Source organism: Sebastes umbrosus, chromosome 12 (genome assembly GCF_015220745.1).
Source record: "Sebastes umbrosus isolate fSebUmb1 chromosome 12, fSebUmb1.pri, whole genome shotgun sequence".
NCBI classification, from domain to species: Eukaryota; Metazoa; Chordata; class Actinopteri; order Perciformes; family Sebastidae; genus Sebastes; species Sebastes umbrosus.
The window spans coordinates 13,957,317-13,974,665 of record NC_051280.1 but is presented as its reverse complement, the minus strand read 5'-3'; the positions used below and the strand labels follow the sequence as shown (position 1 = coordinate 13,974,665).

At 40.7% G+C, this 17,349-nt stretch overlaps 2 protein-coding genes across 2 annotated transcripts; both read left to right on the top strand.

Moving 5' to 3' along the window:
* Window positions 1-429: 429 nt before the first annotated feature.
* LOC119499356 (aquaporin-1-like) lies at window positions 430-2,803 on the top strand. The gene is made up of 4 exons (XM_037788645.1): window positions 430-874; window positions 1,533-1,694; window positions 1,892-1,972; window positions 2,249-2,803. Exons 1-4 carry the CDS (start codon window positions 512-514, stop codon window positions 2,426-2,428), a joined length of 786 nt encoding a protein of 261 aa, XP_037644573.1. The 5' UTR covers window positions 430-511; the 3' UTR covers window positions 2,429-2,803.
* Window positions 2,804-9,285: 6,482 nt separating this feature from the next.
* LOC119499070 (aquaporin-1-like) lies at window positions 9,286-10,936 on the top strand. The gene is made up of 3 exons (XM_037788254.1): window positions 9,286-10,011; window positions 10,499-10,657; window positions 10,808-10,936. Exons 1-3 carry the CDS (start codon window positions 9,706-9,708, stop codon window positions 10,934-10,936), a joined length of 594 nt encoding a protein of 197 aa, XP_037644182.1. The 5' UTR covers window positions 9,286-9,705.
* Window positions 10,937-17,349: the final 6,413 nt, after the last annotated feature.

Sequence of the window (17,349 nt, the reverse complement as noted above, 5' to 3'; positions counted from 1 at the left end):
GCTGTCAGTGATCCACGGTGTGATTAAGGAGCACAAGACACAATTATGCAAAGTTTTATCTTTTTACAGATAAAGCACAAACATAAATTGGGACAAATTAAACTTAAAGTGTTTATAATTCATCTGGATTTAAAGCAAAAATAGTTTCATCTGCAGTAAATCTTTAAATGCTTGTTTGAGTGGAAACTTTGGACCTTTGGATGCAGCTATTTCAGGACCCATTTCTATTGCTCAGAAAAGTCCAAAGACCAGAAAGTGGTGCACAGGGAGGAACTGGGAGAGGGACAGGGAGAGGAGGAGGAGGAGGGAGGGTGAAGGAGCAGAGGGAGGGAAGTGAGAGACCAGTCTTTTGGATTTCTCATTAATTCAGCGTGGCCCTCTCTTTCAGTAGTTTTAAAGCCCGCCCACTGACCATTATCAGCACAGGCCTTATATATGCAGCCTGCTGCTGTTGTTTGTGAGTACACACACGCTTTACACAGCTCGAACCTACAGCCACACATCCACCACCATGAGGGAGTTCAAGAGCAAGGATTTCTGGAGGGCCGTCCTGGCCGAACTGGTCGGCATGACCCTTTTCATTTTCCTCAGCATCTCCACGGCTATTGGGAAACCGAACAACAAGAACCCGGACCAGGAGGTGAAGGTGTCGCTGGCCTTCGGACTGGCCATCGCCACGCTGGCCCAGAGTTTAGGCCACATCAGTGGAGCCCACCTGAATCCTGCAGTCACCCTTGGGATGCTCGCCAGCTGCCAGATCAGCGTGTTGAAGGCGGTCATGTACATTGTGGCCCAGATGCTGGGTTCAGCTCTGGCCAGTGGCATTGTGTATGGAGCACGTCCAAATGGCACTGATGCACTGGGACTTAACTCTGTGAGTACATTTCATATTACTGCTGTCAGAACATGTGATAAAATGTGATTTAAAGCTCTGAAACATCCCACACCACTAAGAAATGTGAGGCAACAGTATGTATTTAAAGTGCATTTGTGATCTAAAGTTGACCTTTTGTGAGGATGTAGGTACTTCATTTGGCACCGTTTGTGTTGTTCTTTGTATATTCTCTCATTGGTTATTATTAAATAGTGATGACACATGATTAAAGCACACCACGCTGCAACAGCTGAAAGTGATGAAAAATATGCAATGTCAACTCTTTGACATTTCTCCTCAGCTGTTTTGGTAAATTTGGGGGTTTTGCATACTAAAATACTACACTACTTTTCATTGACTTATCTGTAACATCAGCTGTCTTCTAACCAAAAAAGCTTGTGAGTGTCAAGGCATGATATCAGCTCACTGCACCCCACACACAGTGTACACACCACAGCTAAATACTACTACACTGAATAACAATGATCAAGTTTTCCACAAATGAAGAATGAACAAGCAATGTGGCACTCTGGAGCCTCGCGCCAAGTTGCTGTCAGACTTGCCAGCGGCTGCTAAATGGGAAGTGGTCGTGGTGGGAAACTATTCGTCTAACTGACAAACTGTTGTTGTTTTGGATTCCTCTCTCTGACTCTTGCAGCTCAGCGGTGTCACTCCCAGCCAAGGCGTGGGCATAGAGCTCCTGGCAACCTTCCAGCTCGTGCTGTGTGTCATTGCAGTCACTGATAAAAGGCGGCGTGATGTCACCGGCTCAGCACCCTTGGCCATTGGCCTCTCTGTCTGTCTGGGACACTTGGCAGCTGTAAGTTGCACCTCAGAACCATCTCCGAAACTTTATCTAAGATTAGGCACAGTACATTTGAGCAATGTAAACAAGCAACAGATATGATAGAGCTCTTATTGTTTTATCTAACACCCCAGCACCCTTGACTCTATTATACCAGCAGAGCATGTAGCTGAAGATATCCCCTTATGCTATCCCTTTGTTGTTGATCACAGATCAGCTACACCGGCTGTGGCATCAATCCCGCTCGCTCCTTTGGTCCGGCTTTGATCCTGAACAATTTCAAGGACCACTGGGTAAGTCAGAGTCACATTTTTCTGCATGCATATTACATGTCAAGCGCAAATAATTCAATAACTCCATAACAGACAGATGACTCCATTACCTGTGAATCCTCCCTCACGAGTTAATCAGTTATAGCGTTCCTATTGTTTTACAATTAGCCCGACTGAGAGATCGACAAAAGTCAACCTTTCAAACTTGACCGGAATCTATATCTTTCTGTGATAACGATGAGTTCACACATGACAAAGGTTGCCGATCCAGAGATTGATCAGAGTTGTCCATTACAGGTGTACTGGGTAGGGCCAATGTGTGGCGGCGTAGCAGCAGCTCTCATTTACGACTTCCTGCTGTCCCCCAAATTCGACGACTTTCCCGAGCGCATGAAGGTCCTGGTCAGCGGCCCCGTGGGCGACTACGAAGTTAACGGAGGCAACGACAACGCGACTGTGGAGATGACGTCGAAATAGTCCCACGCAGTCACGGCCACTTAGTTTCATTGTACATGTTTATGCTCCTGTAAAATAAAAAAAACTATTGAATTTAGTGTAAGATGTTTTTGTGCTGTTTTCAAATACCAATGAGGATTGCGGTAACGGGTCAGTTAGCGTCTCTTTCTAATTCACTCCTTCGTTTGACCCCAAGCCGCACAAGCATACGAGTCAAGGACAGAGCAGTGTGCTGAAATGTTTTCCCATATCAGTATTCTAATGATGAGCCATTTTTTTTTGTATACTCCTTTGTGCCTGTACCACGTTGTATTTCTGATGGATAATGTATTTTACACTCTTGAAATGTCTCTCACTTTTTTAAGTAAATAAAACACTTGTTGTTAACAGCTGTTACTTTATGTGCTTTCTTGATTTGATTTTTCCTTTGTGCAATCAGGACTAACCAAGCAGGCATACAAATCCTTAAAATTACTGAACACAGAAAAACACTTACTTATATATGTATTGCTATATATTGGTATTGGCATATTGGTATATATTACTATTATCTTGTTAACCCTTGTGTGGGGTTCATGTTTTTGTTACTCAGCCAATGTCCGCCGGTCGGTTGGACCCACCCCATTATTGGGGTTTCAAATCAATACAGCCATAACAATTTATGTAAAAATACTTAACAGATGTTTACTTTACTTTATCCCAATTACAAGCAATATAGACAGCACATGGTTAATATATGCCATTTACTTCTGTAGGATATTATTTATGAACAAAAGTGCTATTTGTTTTTTGTGATAAAATGTAATAAAAAATAAAAATCAATTATAATGAAGATATGGGTGAAAAAAAACTTGTTTTTATTGATGTTTATTTCTTTGAACTTAATTAGAAATTCATGTCAGTCTACAGGGGTTCTCAACCAGTGTGAATTGACAGAAAAAAGTGATCCTAATATTCTGAAAACTCTTCCTCTTCATCTTCCACAAGTTCTTTCTCTTCTAAAATCATTTCTAAAGCCCTCTGAGCAGAGAGTCTTTTCACCATCTTGATCGATTGCGATAAGGAGCCACACAGCCAATTTGCAGCTGGGATATAGTGAGAAAATATAGACTAGTTCCCGCAAGACAGAGGGTAAAATGTGCGGGAAAGTGGGAGCAGACAGGTGTCGGTGCTTGAAATGTAACAACCTTATGCGGGAACAGCAGGAGCAGAAAGACAAAACTCACACACAAATAGAAACAAACACACACACAAACACACGCACGCACACGCACACACACACACACACACACTGTACTGTACACAGCACCTGCAATTTCCACACATTTATCTCCCTCGGGAGTCCAGAGGACCCGAACATCATATGTAATATAATTGTGTAGGGGGGTGTACAGTGTGCAGTCATTGAAAAATGTGTTCTTTTGAATGTTCTTCATAGAAAATGAGCCACGGCCAATGAGTCTGAGGTTGAACAAATAATGAATCACATCATTTTTCTTTTAGTAAACATTGAAAACGGGTCCCACTGACCCCGAACACCACACAAGGGTTAAAAAGATAAAATATCCCATTAAAGCTGCAGTGCGTAGAATTGGAGCAAATACTGTATGATTAAAAAAAGTTATTTTTATAAAACGGTCACTATATCCTGACAGTAGTGCATGTGAAAGGTAATCTGAAAAAAAATCATGTGCCTCTGTGTCCTCCGGTGCTCCTAATGGCATCTACAAGATTTCACAGACCGGAGGAAAACAACCAATCAGAGCCGAGCTGGAGCCTGCCGTCTATGAGCCGGCTGTCAATCACTTGCAAACTTCGATCAAATGGTCAAACTAGGTAGCGCTGATCAAATATGAATCAATATTTTGTTTCTGTAATGACTATTTCTTGCCTCAAATGTTTTCAGAAACATCTTGTAGTGTACTGTTTTGCTGTAAAATGAGAAAGTTTGTGACCCGGCAGTGAGATAAGTTGAGGAAATACCAAGCACCGCCCACCAGCCGGAGCGATTTTGGAATTGAGATACTTGTTTTTTCCAGAATATTTCCAGATGAAAACACATAGATGCATTCATGGCCAAATTAACCTTTTAGGGGGCCCCAGGGCCTCTTCCTGTGAACCTGGAGCCTCTAGAGGTCTGAGGCCCCTGAGGTGTGCCCAGCTGGTAATCCGGTCTTGGATTTATCTGATAAGAAATGAGTGTACAGAGGTCTGCATTCCTGAAGAACTGCAGCCAAATCATCCAATTTATTATTCATTGGCCAGCATGTTTCAGCTTCTGTATTTCTCAAAGCCAGGACAATTCAGCAAAATAATGATAGCCTACTGTATTTGGTGGATGCTACATGCTGATCAAATGATGCATAATGCATTAACAAAGAAGAAAAGCAAAGTACAGAAAAACCAAAGGACAGGTGACCTCAAGCTGTGCAGGAGAGAAAGAAAAACAGTGAGAGAGCAGACTTCCTCACAGGAAAGTCAGACACGTGTAAAGCTGAAGAAACAAGAAAACAAACAAAAGGTCAACACTAAAAAAAATGAAAACAGGATCAGAACGTGCTATCACACCCAGACTGATTGACAGGTCTTTAAAAACACATGCAAAGATTAGACAAGAGCTAAATCTGAGTTATTAGTGAGGTATTAGTGTAATGGTGTCAAGGTTGATTAAATCAGTGAGTGTGTGTGTGTGTGCACTATAGTCTCTATAGCCTCCTCAGTTGTATTTGAGAATACACCTGTAATTTAAATGGTCAAATAACTGATCTGGGACTAATCAGCCTAAACTGTAACTGAGAATTCTCCTCACGGTGATAATCTAAGTTGAGAAGAGACAGACAACAGGGTCCAGTATGAATCCTTGAGGAATATTTTCCTAAATATTGGCCCTGGATTCTCAGCTATCCTTCCAATTTCATTGTGTTTTCTCTGCACCTCCCAGCTGTTGTTGCTGATTGATGGATAGCTTCTCTCGCTCATGTTTTCAACAGATCCAGTGGCAGGTTGCCATGTTGGTGAGTGTTTCTTTCTGCCCAGCAGCCAAGAAACAGCGCATACTGTAGATTTCTCTGAGCCACCCTTTCTCTAAAAAAGCTCAATTTTTGCTCGACTGTACCAAAAGTTAAAATTGTTTGCTGTCATGATAACTTTCCAGAGTTGTAAAACCCTGTGTCAGAGAAGGATGTGTAGGTAAAGACTTATGTCCAAACTGTGTACATCATTAAGCAGGAAGAACTCAGGTCCATCCATGACATGAAGGCCACGGAGAACCTGATGGATTTGCTTTCAAGCCAAAACCTCCCTCTTTTTTGGCAAGAATAAGGCAGGAGTGGCTGTCAGTCATTCTGGTTGCTCCTAGATACAAAAGGGCACCATGGTATGTGAAATAAACCAAATGACATTACTGGGAGTGGGGGATGTGTGATAGGAAAATAGGATGTGATTAAAATCCTAATTTAAGGAAAACCTCCAAGGCTCAGTAGGAGTCTTTTTTTCCCAACAGACTGGATGGACAACTGCACTGGGACTGGGATGTCGACTCAAGCTTTGGACCTGGACTCTAGATGAACTGCTGGAGATTTACAGACAAATCCAAGCTGGACTCACTGAACACTAGAAACTAATTTATCACCATCTTAAATTAATGTTTTTTTTCTGTTTACACTTGCGGTTTATTCACTATGATTTTGTGTTTTCACTTATTAAACAACTGGGAGGGAAAATCTTTGAAGTTCTAAGCACTATTTTACTCTGCTTAACAGACCAGCATTCATATTGATTATATACTTGACTTGCTTCCATTTCTGCATGATTACATTCTCTGTGTTTATCTCTTTGAGTTAGGTTGAGGTCCAACTCTCATGACAGACCACAATAATAAATCCTCTCAGGGGTTCTTCAGAAAACCTTCAACTCAATGTTATTTATGTCTATGGAAGACTTGGTTTGGGGGGATGGGATGTGAAAGTCAGGGTTTGTGTGAACATCATGGGTGAGTGGAGGGCACACGTGATGAGGTGTTCCCACTGACACAGGATCAAAACAGGTTTTGGTTGGCCTAATACCGTCCTCAACCAAAGCATCTCTCATCTAATAACTTCTCTCTGACTAATCGACAGGTCGGAAATTAGTTGTATCTGCTTGATAATTTCATACCACAGCTGTTTCTGCAACTGTTATGATACTATATACTCTACTTTATATGCAGTTTTATTTTAAGCACTTTTTTCAACTGATTTTTTTTTTCTTCTAAAACCCTGCATTAAAACACTAAAATAGCTCTGTGAAAAAAAAAATATATATATATATATATACATATATGTATATATGTATATATATATATCAAGTCCAGTCAGAACCATTGACAAACTGGTCAAAAGCCCAAATGTTATCCTCATGTGATTATTATTTATTTGTATCACATCTTAGCCCTAAACATGTGGACATATTGGCTTATGGCAATAAGCTTAATATCTTTAGCTAATTTAGTTAAATCGATTGCCTAAATCCGGGCTTCCCAAAGTGGGGCCCTCAGGCCAAAGTTGGCACGCCATAAGGTTTGTTTTGGTCTGCCAGAAATTAATTTTAAAAAAAGATATAATATAAATCGCTGTTTATGTTTTCTTTTTTTTTTGGTAAAATGTTCATTAAATATGTAGGATTCCTATTATTAATAATTTTTCAGAATCTGAGTACGACGGGAAGAGTGACACTTTGCGCAGGAAGTCAGTTTGACGTGAATGAGATCAGAAAAACATGGAGAGGCAGAGACAGTGGCACACAGGCAAAAGGCAGTTCAATGGGAATTTGGGATCCTAGAACCATTTTCCATCTTAATAATACAATACAATACATTAGATGTTTGCCTTCGGCTTGCGTTTCTGTTTTGGCCCCACTGGCCTAAATGTTACTTGAATTAATTTGCCGGCTTCAGTAATTTGGAATGGAGGTTAACCCCCTGGACTGCAGCATTTAAACATTATTTTACATTTTCGTGGTGATTTGTATTTCAATAGGTGCATTTCTGTATTATTACCCATTGCATAACAAACAGAATGTGTTGCTGAGAGATGAGCAAATCCTGCTGTGTATTGATTTGGTGGCTGATGTGATAATTATACTACAGCTCAAGTTCAGTCAGCCAACTCATGGACTAGATTATCATGTGACTGTAGAATATGTACAGAGTTGACCTGCTGACCTCTTCTCTCCCTGCTAGACTCAGAGCCTAAAGGTCAGTGGATGCAGGGGTGGAAGTGGGGCTTATGAAATGCTCTACGGTAGAGTAGTATAGTATCAGATATGCACGTACCAAAAGAAAAAAAAAGGTGTTTTTTCAACAGATTAAATATTGGCTGACAGGAGAGTTGGCAGGCCCGTGGAGCTGCTCCTGCTCATAGAAAGCATAACCTTCGTCCTTCCTGTCCACGATTATCTCTCCACTCTCCTATCACATGCGTTTTACTATGTGCAGTATATTACCGTACACCTCTTCCATCCTGCTGAAGAAATAAATCCCTCATCCTCTCACTGATGTCATCATCTCTCATCTCAGGTATCTTGGCTGCAAATGCTATGTAGTCACAACTGCAACACATCTGTAGTGTGGTTTTAAATGTTTGAAAACAGTCTCAGACAAATCTCAGACAGAAGATGGAAACAACGATTCCATTTTAGAATAGAAATAAATTACTGAATTAATGAAATCCAGAGATATTTGGCAACATTTTTTAAGTAAAGCTACATTTCTTTTAGAAAGAAAAATGGGGATGTCCTCTTCTTTTTGGGTGAAGCATTGTTGCCCAAGTCAAAGGTGATGCTTTGACAGGTTTCCCTGTCTTTCTGCTGACAAGAAGACAAGAAGCAGCGTGACCCTTTAACCTGTCAGTCCGTTCACACAGAAAGGCAGAAAGGGTGGCTGGTTTCCTTGTTGTGAATTCAAAAGGTCCCGTTTCCTTCACAGCAGCACATGACTGATGTTAACTTCAATGCAGCCGGCCCTGCGTGACACAGGGCTCAGAATAGAATAAGTAGATGGAAAGATAAGAAAACCGACCATTCTGAAGACTTGCAAAAAGTAATGGGCAGGGAATGTCCTTCACACATCTGATAGCTCGTTTGCCTGGAATTAAGCCAAATAACAATAAGATGCCTTTTAAATTCCTGGATCAAATGGAAGGATAACATATTTAAAATTTTATGTTACAGCAATAATAATAAAAAAAATGCTAATTAACAATTGGCTCAAGCATGGATTGAATTATACATGTGTCTGCATGTGTTATTTTGTACTATAATGCACTTTTTTCTTCCATAAAAACAAAATAATTCCATAATAACCTTTCAGCTTATTGTAATTCCTCATGGCTCTGTTTTCAGGCTTTAAAAAAATCTAGCCCGTGACGGGAGACTTTGACCAATCACAGGTCATTTCAGAGAGAGAGAGCGTTCCTATTGGTTGCTCATTCAACGGAGGAAGCTGTCATTCACTCGCAAACTCCGATCAAACGGTCAAACTATGCAGCGTTGATCAAATATGAATCAATATTCTGTTACTGTAATGCCTATTTCTTCCCTCAAATGTTTTCAGAAACATCTTGTAGTGTACTGTTTAGCTGAGGAGAGGAACATTTGAGGAGAGAAATAGGCATTACAGTAACAGAATATTGATTCATATTTGATCAGCGCTACCTAGTTTGACTTTTTGATCAGAGTTTGCGAGTGATTGACAGCTGCTCAGAGACAGCAGGCTCCCGCTCGGCTCTGATTGGTCGTTTTCCTCCGGTCTGTGAAATCTTGCAGATGCCTTTAGGAGCACCGGAGGACACAGAGGCACATGATTTTTTTCAGATTACCTGTCTCATGCACTACTGTCAGGATATAGTGACCGTTTTATAAAAATAACTTTTTTAAATCATATTTGCTCCATTTCTACCCACTGCTGCTCTAACATATCCTCCATCATCCTTCTCACACAAAGTGACAGTTTGGTGCGGCCTCTAATGAGTTGTGAATAACAGTAAAGGCAGCAACGCTTTCTGTTAAACTGGAAAAGTACTGAACAGAACAGGAGACGTTGGAGGTCATTCTCACTGGTTGAAAAGCACATCTCTCAGCTGCTTCTAATCAGGCCTGATTTTTTTGAAGCCTCACACATGTCACTCATGATGTTTTCAATTGGCTTGGTGGTGGAACCAAATCTCTGCCTGCAGTGCCACAGTCTTGGTGTATCACTAAAACACTGTTTGTAAGCATGAAGCGGGCGTTATCTGAGTAGCCATGTCAGAAATTTGGAGGGCATGATCATCTTTATCTTCATCGGCCTCTCGGCTGCAATAGGGGACCGAAACAATTCTTACCCCGACCAGGAGATAAAGGTGTTGTTTGCCTTTGGCTTGGCCATCGCCACAATAGCTCAGTGTATAGGTCACATCAGCGGCACCCACCTGGACCCTGCCATCACCCTGGGGCTGCTGGCCAGCTGTGAGATGAGCATGCTCAGAGCCTTTTTCTACATTATTGCTCAGATTTTGGGAGCAGTGGCTGGCAGTGCCATTGTGTACGGTATCAGGCCAGATACCACACATTCACTTGGTCTTAACAAGGTATGGTGGAACCCATGTGTTTCCATTTTCTCTGAGTAATGCTCCCCTTAATGAATGAGATGTACTGCTCAGATTCAGTGGCATTTAGGGAATTGACTCCAGCCTGATCTAATTTTTTCTTGTAAAAGCTCATTGTCTAAAGTTTTGTGTTCTAATCTATAACACTTCCACATTAGCTAACTGCTGGCAATAAGTTGTTTAAATGTCAAATTTTGATCATCACTCCTGGATTGTACCTGTCATGCAACAAAGGCAGGCTTTCTCTCACTGGGGAGTGTTTATTGGATAAAAGCTTGTGCCGTCCTCTGGAGAAATTTAAGGACTAAAGCAAGGTCCAACTGTTTTTTTAGCAGCGTGCTTGGTTCCATTTTAGGTTTGTAAGGGCTTTTTCATGATGCAAGAGTTGCTGAAGTGGATGCAAAAGAATCCCTTAATTATAATTAACAAAAGAGGCAGCGCAAACTGAATGTTTTCTCCTCTGTTACAGCTAAATGGAATCAGCCCATGTCAAGGTTTTGGTGTTGAGTTCCTGCTCACCCTCCAGCTGGTCCTGTTTGTGCTCGCAGTCACCGACAAGAGACGTGACGTCAGTGGATTTTCACTTCTGGCGATCGGATTGTCCGTAGGGCTGGGACACCTTGCTGGTGTGAGTATATCAACACATTTCCATCCTCATTAATTTGCTAGATGGTTTCTCCATCTTGCTGTGGCCTGATACAATGGATTGGCATTGGATGAACTGGCTGTAAATTAGGCTGATGTTAGAGTGGGTGTTTCCCTCTGATATGGTTTACAGATCAGCTACACAGGATGCGGTATTAACCCAGCTCGATCCTTGGGGCCTGCAATTAGCAGGAATCTTTTGATGATCATTTTATTGCAGAGCTGTAAATCATGTTTTGGATTCATGAGTTATTCCTATTGAAACAGTCCTATTGTTTGTTTTTCAGGGGTACTGGGCAGGACCGATAAGAGCCGGTGGGGTAGAAGCTATTCTGTATAATTATGTGCTGGCCCCCAAAGATGAGCCCTGCCATGAAAAAACGAGAGTCCTGTTCTGCTGTGTCTCAACACAAAACGAAATTTGTGAGCCCTTTCTGGAGGATGTTGGAGAATAGTCAAAGGATCAAATCTGAGTGGAAATGTCTACTGTATACTGCCTTTTTGTATCAATTAAAATGCTTTTGTAACAGGAGTTTCATCTTCTCTCTAATGCTCAAATGTGACTGTGACCGGAGATCATGTGCAGCACATCTTTTTCCTCTCTCATCTCTTTTCTCGTCCTCTCTGCCCACAAACCTCTTCACTATAAATACTGAGGCACCTACATGTTGAATCAGAGATGAGTTTTGGAAGCCTGTGGCTGCAGAATGTGTTGGTATGTTATTGTTCATATTCATCTGTATATCTGCAATCATTGGAAAATATGAGAACGATGTTCTCAGGAGCTGACGGTGTCGCTGGCCGTCGCCACACCGGCTCAGATATTAGAATTGCAGGAGACAAATGTATACAATAGAGGACACTCTTAAAGGAGAAGGTTACCATTTCTGCTAAAATAAGCACTGTAGGGGCAGACAAGGGGCAGAGACGCTATTCAAATACAAATATCAATATGCTGAATATTTGAATGTTAGATTTTTGTTAAGACTGTCAGAAGTGTTGGTACTTTTTGAGTCCATTTGTAGTGATGTGAAGCTCTGTCAGTGTTGGTGAGGGTCTACTCGAGACCACTGCTCCTTCGCCAATACAGATTTCCTGTGTTTGGCAGGAACTGTCATGATTCAAGACTTGTCCTCCATGCTTTGTTACGTAATTTGGCAGCGTGTGTGTGCCAGCAGGTCAGGGAGCGAGTGGAGTAAATCACAATTGCAACGACGGCTACACAAGTGTCATGTTAAGTTGTGTAAATACATTTTTGTAAGTGTATTTTCCTGGCAATGTAGCAGAGAGGTTACGACCTACATCGCTGGTTCCAAAACTAACATATATAATGTGGCCTTGAAAAGAGTTTTAAAAATCATTACGACATATTATGCTAAACACAGGAGATAGAACACTGTTAAAAATGTGGTCAATCAACACATCTACAAATCTCACTAAATTCTGGATGTCAAAAGACTGCATCTGATAGTACTGTAAGGTTACCTTGTGATTGTACGAATGACCTTCACAATTAATTTAGACATGCATAAGCTAGCTACATATTCCCAACTACTGACATGAATTATTCCATTCAATGAATAAAATGTGTTGAATAATTTACAGATAAGTTTCTCCGGATGTGGTATCAATCCTGCTGGCTCCTGTGGACCAGCTCTGATAAGTAGTGAAACTGGGCAACCGCTGGGTAATATCAGCAAACACTTTGAAGCTTTTCATCTAAAAATCCCATTTTATTTTGTCACAGACAAATGTTCCTGATCTCTGCTTTCATTCCAGGTGTACTGGCTGGGGGTCGATGTGTGGTGACACAGCAGCAGCAGCAGCAGCTCTTATATTTCCTTCTGTATCCACAAACACAAAACTTCAGTATGTGCAGGTACATCCTGCTTAATGGTCCAGAAGATGAAAACGATGCAGTAGAAATAACTGGGAAGGCAATAGCAGCCCAGGGCCAAAAAACTGAACAACAAATGGCTTTTCTGTCTGCAAACACATCTATAAACAACATATGATTTACAGATAGGCTTTAAATATTGCTATATTCTTATTTTTCCAGTGTTTTTGTAGCTGTTTTTATGATGTGTGTATTTTTAAACAATAAATAGAATATGTTTCAGTGTTTTTCTCTCAATTTAAATAATTAATAATAATTTTAAATAATTCCAACAATTGTAAATAATTCAAATAATTTGCAAAGTTCAAAGTAAGGTCAACATATCCTTATTTACATTATGGGGTTACCACAATAACAATTTATATTTAGATCTGCTTGACGTCAATATTAGTTTCTATAATGTATCACGTACTGTTTTATTCTATTCAAGGTGTTTGGCGACAGGCCCAAATATCTCTCTGTAACAACAGGAGGATGTGGATCACATAAAGGCACTTAAGATTCATCATACGAAAAAAAAAATATTAATAATTCCAATAATTTTAAATAATTCCAATAATTGTAAATAATTCAAATAATTTGCAACGTTCAAAGTAAGGTCAACATATCCTTATTTACATTATGGGATTACCACAATAACAATTTATATTTAGATCTGCTTGACGTCAACATTAGTTTCTATAATGTATCACGTACTGTTTTATTCTATTCAAGGTGTTTGGCGACAGGCCCAAATATCTCTCTGTAACAACAGGAGGATGTGGATCACATAAAGGCACTTAAGATTCATCATACGAAAAAAAAAATATTAATAATTCCAACAATTTTAAATAATTCCAATAATTGTAAATAATTCAAATAATTTGCAACGTTCAAAGTAAGGTCAACATATCCTTATTTACATTATGGGATTACCGCCATAACAATTTATATTTAGAATTGCTTGACCTCGACATTAGTTTCTATAATGTATCACGTACTGTTTTATTCTATTCAAGGTGTTTGGCGTCAGTCCCAAATATCTCTCTGTAACAACAGGAGGATGTGGATCACATAAAAGCACTTAAGATTCATCATACGAAAAAGAAAAAAAAAGCATAATTACACAAGATGTCATGGAGATCATGGTGATTTCCTCTTTGGCTGAGTCACAAGAATGTCCTTTCTCACTCTACGCACACGTCTCCTCTCACATCCCGTTTTATGGCTTATGCGTATTTGATGGTGCCCACACCCTGGGCTAATCATTGAATAACCACCAAGTGACTTTATACTAATTTCTCAACAGAAGTTCTTGCGGTCTGCGGGCGATCTGACCAAAGTCGTCTAAGTAGGCGCAAGCGATTGTCGGTTTAAGCACCAATCAGGAGCAGAATGGCCGCTGTGGTTGGATGCACATCCCCTTGTTGAGCATTCCCATTATTCTGCTCCGTGTGAGATGATCATTAACAAAATGTCTGTGTCCCAATTTTTTTACAATGCCCTGAGAGGGAGTAAAGGTGTACATTTTGTTATATTAGTAGGTCCATGTTCCATTTATTGCCACACTAGCGAGGTGAAATCCACGATGGAAAATCACCCACAAACTTTACTGCAACATTAAGCATAAATGCAACAGATGGGGAAGAGGCTATAAGGACCTGCAGAGGCCTGCATAAATCAACATATTTCATTATATTTAATTGCAAATGGTTGGAACAATCAGAATAAAGATCTACATTCAGTATATACATCATACTTTATGGCCTTCCTCCCTTCGAGGAGGAATATTTCTCTGCTCTGGTAAAAACCAAAACTCTGTCAGTTTGGCTCCTCATAGACCTACTTAAGTGCACTGCGCTTGAAGGATCGCTGTGCTGATGGGTTTATCTCACTTATACGACATGACACTGCTCCACATGATTTTTTATGGTGGGATTTTCAGAGGCCGCTCATGTGACGGCGGCCAATCTAAAAATCTCCTTTCTTTGTGTGCTTAACCCCGGAGGTCAGAGCATTGTGTTGAGCCTCTTGTTTTGAAGTTTGTCTGCAACAACGCGGACAATGCTCTTTTTGTTGCCCCTCGGTCATTTTGTCTGAGACCGTCCTTCATCAAATCTTTTGGCTCTTGTGTTCGGCTTGATTATTCCATTGGCGTGGCATGGGAGAGTGTCCAGTGGTCCTCTCATTATGTTTATCTAGACAAAATAAACCATTGGGAATGAAGGCTTAACCTGATTTCAGAGTGACAACAAGTTAACAGTATAATATTCAAGCCAACACTACAGCCTATCTAACACACATCCTGAATATTCTCAACAGCTGCTGTGATAGAAAACCAGCCTCCTTTATTTTCACTTTACAAATTAATAGTAATACATTAAAGGAACAGTGTGTTACATTTTGGGGGATCTATTAGCATAAATGGAATATAATATTCAGAACTATGTTTTCATTAGTGTATAATCACCTGAAATTAAGAGCCCTTCATATCTACATAGTGAGCGGTTCCTCTTCACGAGGTCCACCGTGTTGCTCCGCCATGTTTCTACAGTAGCCCAGAACGGACAAACACTGGCTCTAGAGAGAGCCTTTCACGTTTTTACGTTACCTGAAGGCCACCGTAGTTCTCTGTCACGCTTGTGAAACTGCAGTAACGTGAGTCGCACAGCGTAAAACCATGGTACCCCCAGCTGCCGTCTGACTTCTGTTGCTCCTAAAGTAGTGTTATTATGGTGAGGATGGCCTCTGAGCGAGGCGAACGGCATTACCACGGTTTTGCACTCAGCAGCTAACGTTACCGCAGTCTTGGAAAGGGAGGAGTTAGCGGAGGGGTACTCAGTTGGTTGCCATCGGCAGCCACACCGCTAGATGCCGCCAAATCCTACACACTGTATCTTTAAAGTAATAATCTTGAAGATTTTCTTTCAAATGAATGTCTGATAAAGTCACTATCTATCACCGGATGTGATAACACAGTGGTGATTGAGCCTATGACCCACTGATAAAAAGCCTTTGCATTTGCAGTGTTACAAACTGGGTGTCTGTGGCAACATTCCTAGGAAAAATCCCAAGGGGTGCACAGATGGGAAGTGAGATCATAAACACACCTGTAATTACCGCTTATCACAAAACGAAGGTCTTCGAGATTGTAACTTTAAAGGATAAGGCTGGCACAGTTCTATATATTTCTATTGTCAACACATTTCAAAACCATCAATTAATTTATCCTACTAGCCAAAGCCTGGTGTAACTTCCTCTTAGCCACAGACCTCAAAAACACATCATCAGTGAGCCACACTCAATAACATGTTGCTTCATTACAATGAACATGGTAACCGTAGTATATTTCTAGTCAAATCCCACATACATCGTCCTGTTGAAGTAAATACTAACTAGTTCTGCAAATGTTATTAATCCACGACTAAAAAAAGTCTCAAAAAATGCGATATTTACTTCTTTTTGGGTAATATTTGATGAAAGCTACAGTGTCCAGCTGTTTAAGGAAATTACTGAGCCTTTTTTAAAAGTAAAGTTTATATTTGTGACCTGTTCTTAAAGATATAAGTCTTCAGAAGGAACATGGGGGGGCTAAGCCCCACAGACAGGGGGAGACAGACTAACACATTGTTGGCTTTGGTCTTTTCATGGGAATTACTGTCAAAAAAGAAATGGAGTAACACCTGCATTCAAAGGGACATGCACCAGCTTCCTTAAAACCCAGCGGTACATACAGTATAGAGTAACTTTAACCCCCCCCCCCCTACCCTCACCCCATTTAACCCCCCTACTTCACCCCATCTCAACCTAATGACTGATGCCTGCCCTTATCTGCGAGCTACTTGCCATGCTCACTCCCTCTCTGCTTTTCATCAGTTTTTGGAAAAGGTTACATAAACGCTGTGTCAGAAAGGGGGGGGCTGTATGGGGATGGGGCACAGTTAGATTTCTGATGAAATACGTGTGGATCTCTGTGTATGAGAAAAGAAGGTGCCAATCAAAACTGCAGAGTAAAACAATTCTCACTTCCCCTTTTTATGACCACTGTGACCACTGTGACCAGATGTGATGAAAATCATCCCTCAGCTCGTTCTAGATGACACTACTGGCCTACTTTTCACAGCTTTAGTGTACAGCGCAACACCTTTAGGTTCAGTTAACAGCCTTTGTAACGGCAGGGCTATAAACACTTGTCAGAGGGTGCAGAAGGTGAATGGTCCCACTACTACAATCTACTTCAGAGGCCCTGACCTGCGAAACTGCTCGGTAAACACACAGATCAAAACAGGCCACAGTGTTCACATTGGTTCTGTCAAAAGTTAAAGGCATGAGTCTGTGATTCATATGTAAACCAAAGGCACACCCCACCACCAAAATTCAAAACAAGGGATTATCACTCTCAAATTGATTAACAGGTGTTTCAAAGCACAGACTAACACTTAGCAACAACCGAATCCAGGTTATTGATGTTTTTCTGGTGTTAAAGGTTTGTTTACATCAATAATGTTTGCAATAATTTGAATAAAGTCTGATTCTGATTCTGAAAAAAGAGACATTTTATAATGAAATCAATTTTGTATGTGATGAATACACCTTGAATGTATGTAAAAATGACAAATCGGGCCTTCAATGATTGACGTCACAGTGTAATGCTCTGCTGGCCTTAATGTGCTGTGTGACATTGTTGAACAGTAAATCCTGTAAAAAATCATGCCCTGCAGCTCAGTGCAGTTGTAATTTAAATTGCATGCACATAACACACAGAAGGGTTCACTCACAATCAGACACACATGCATAAA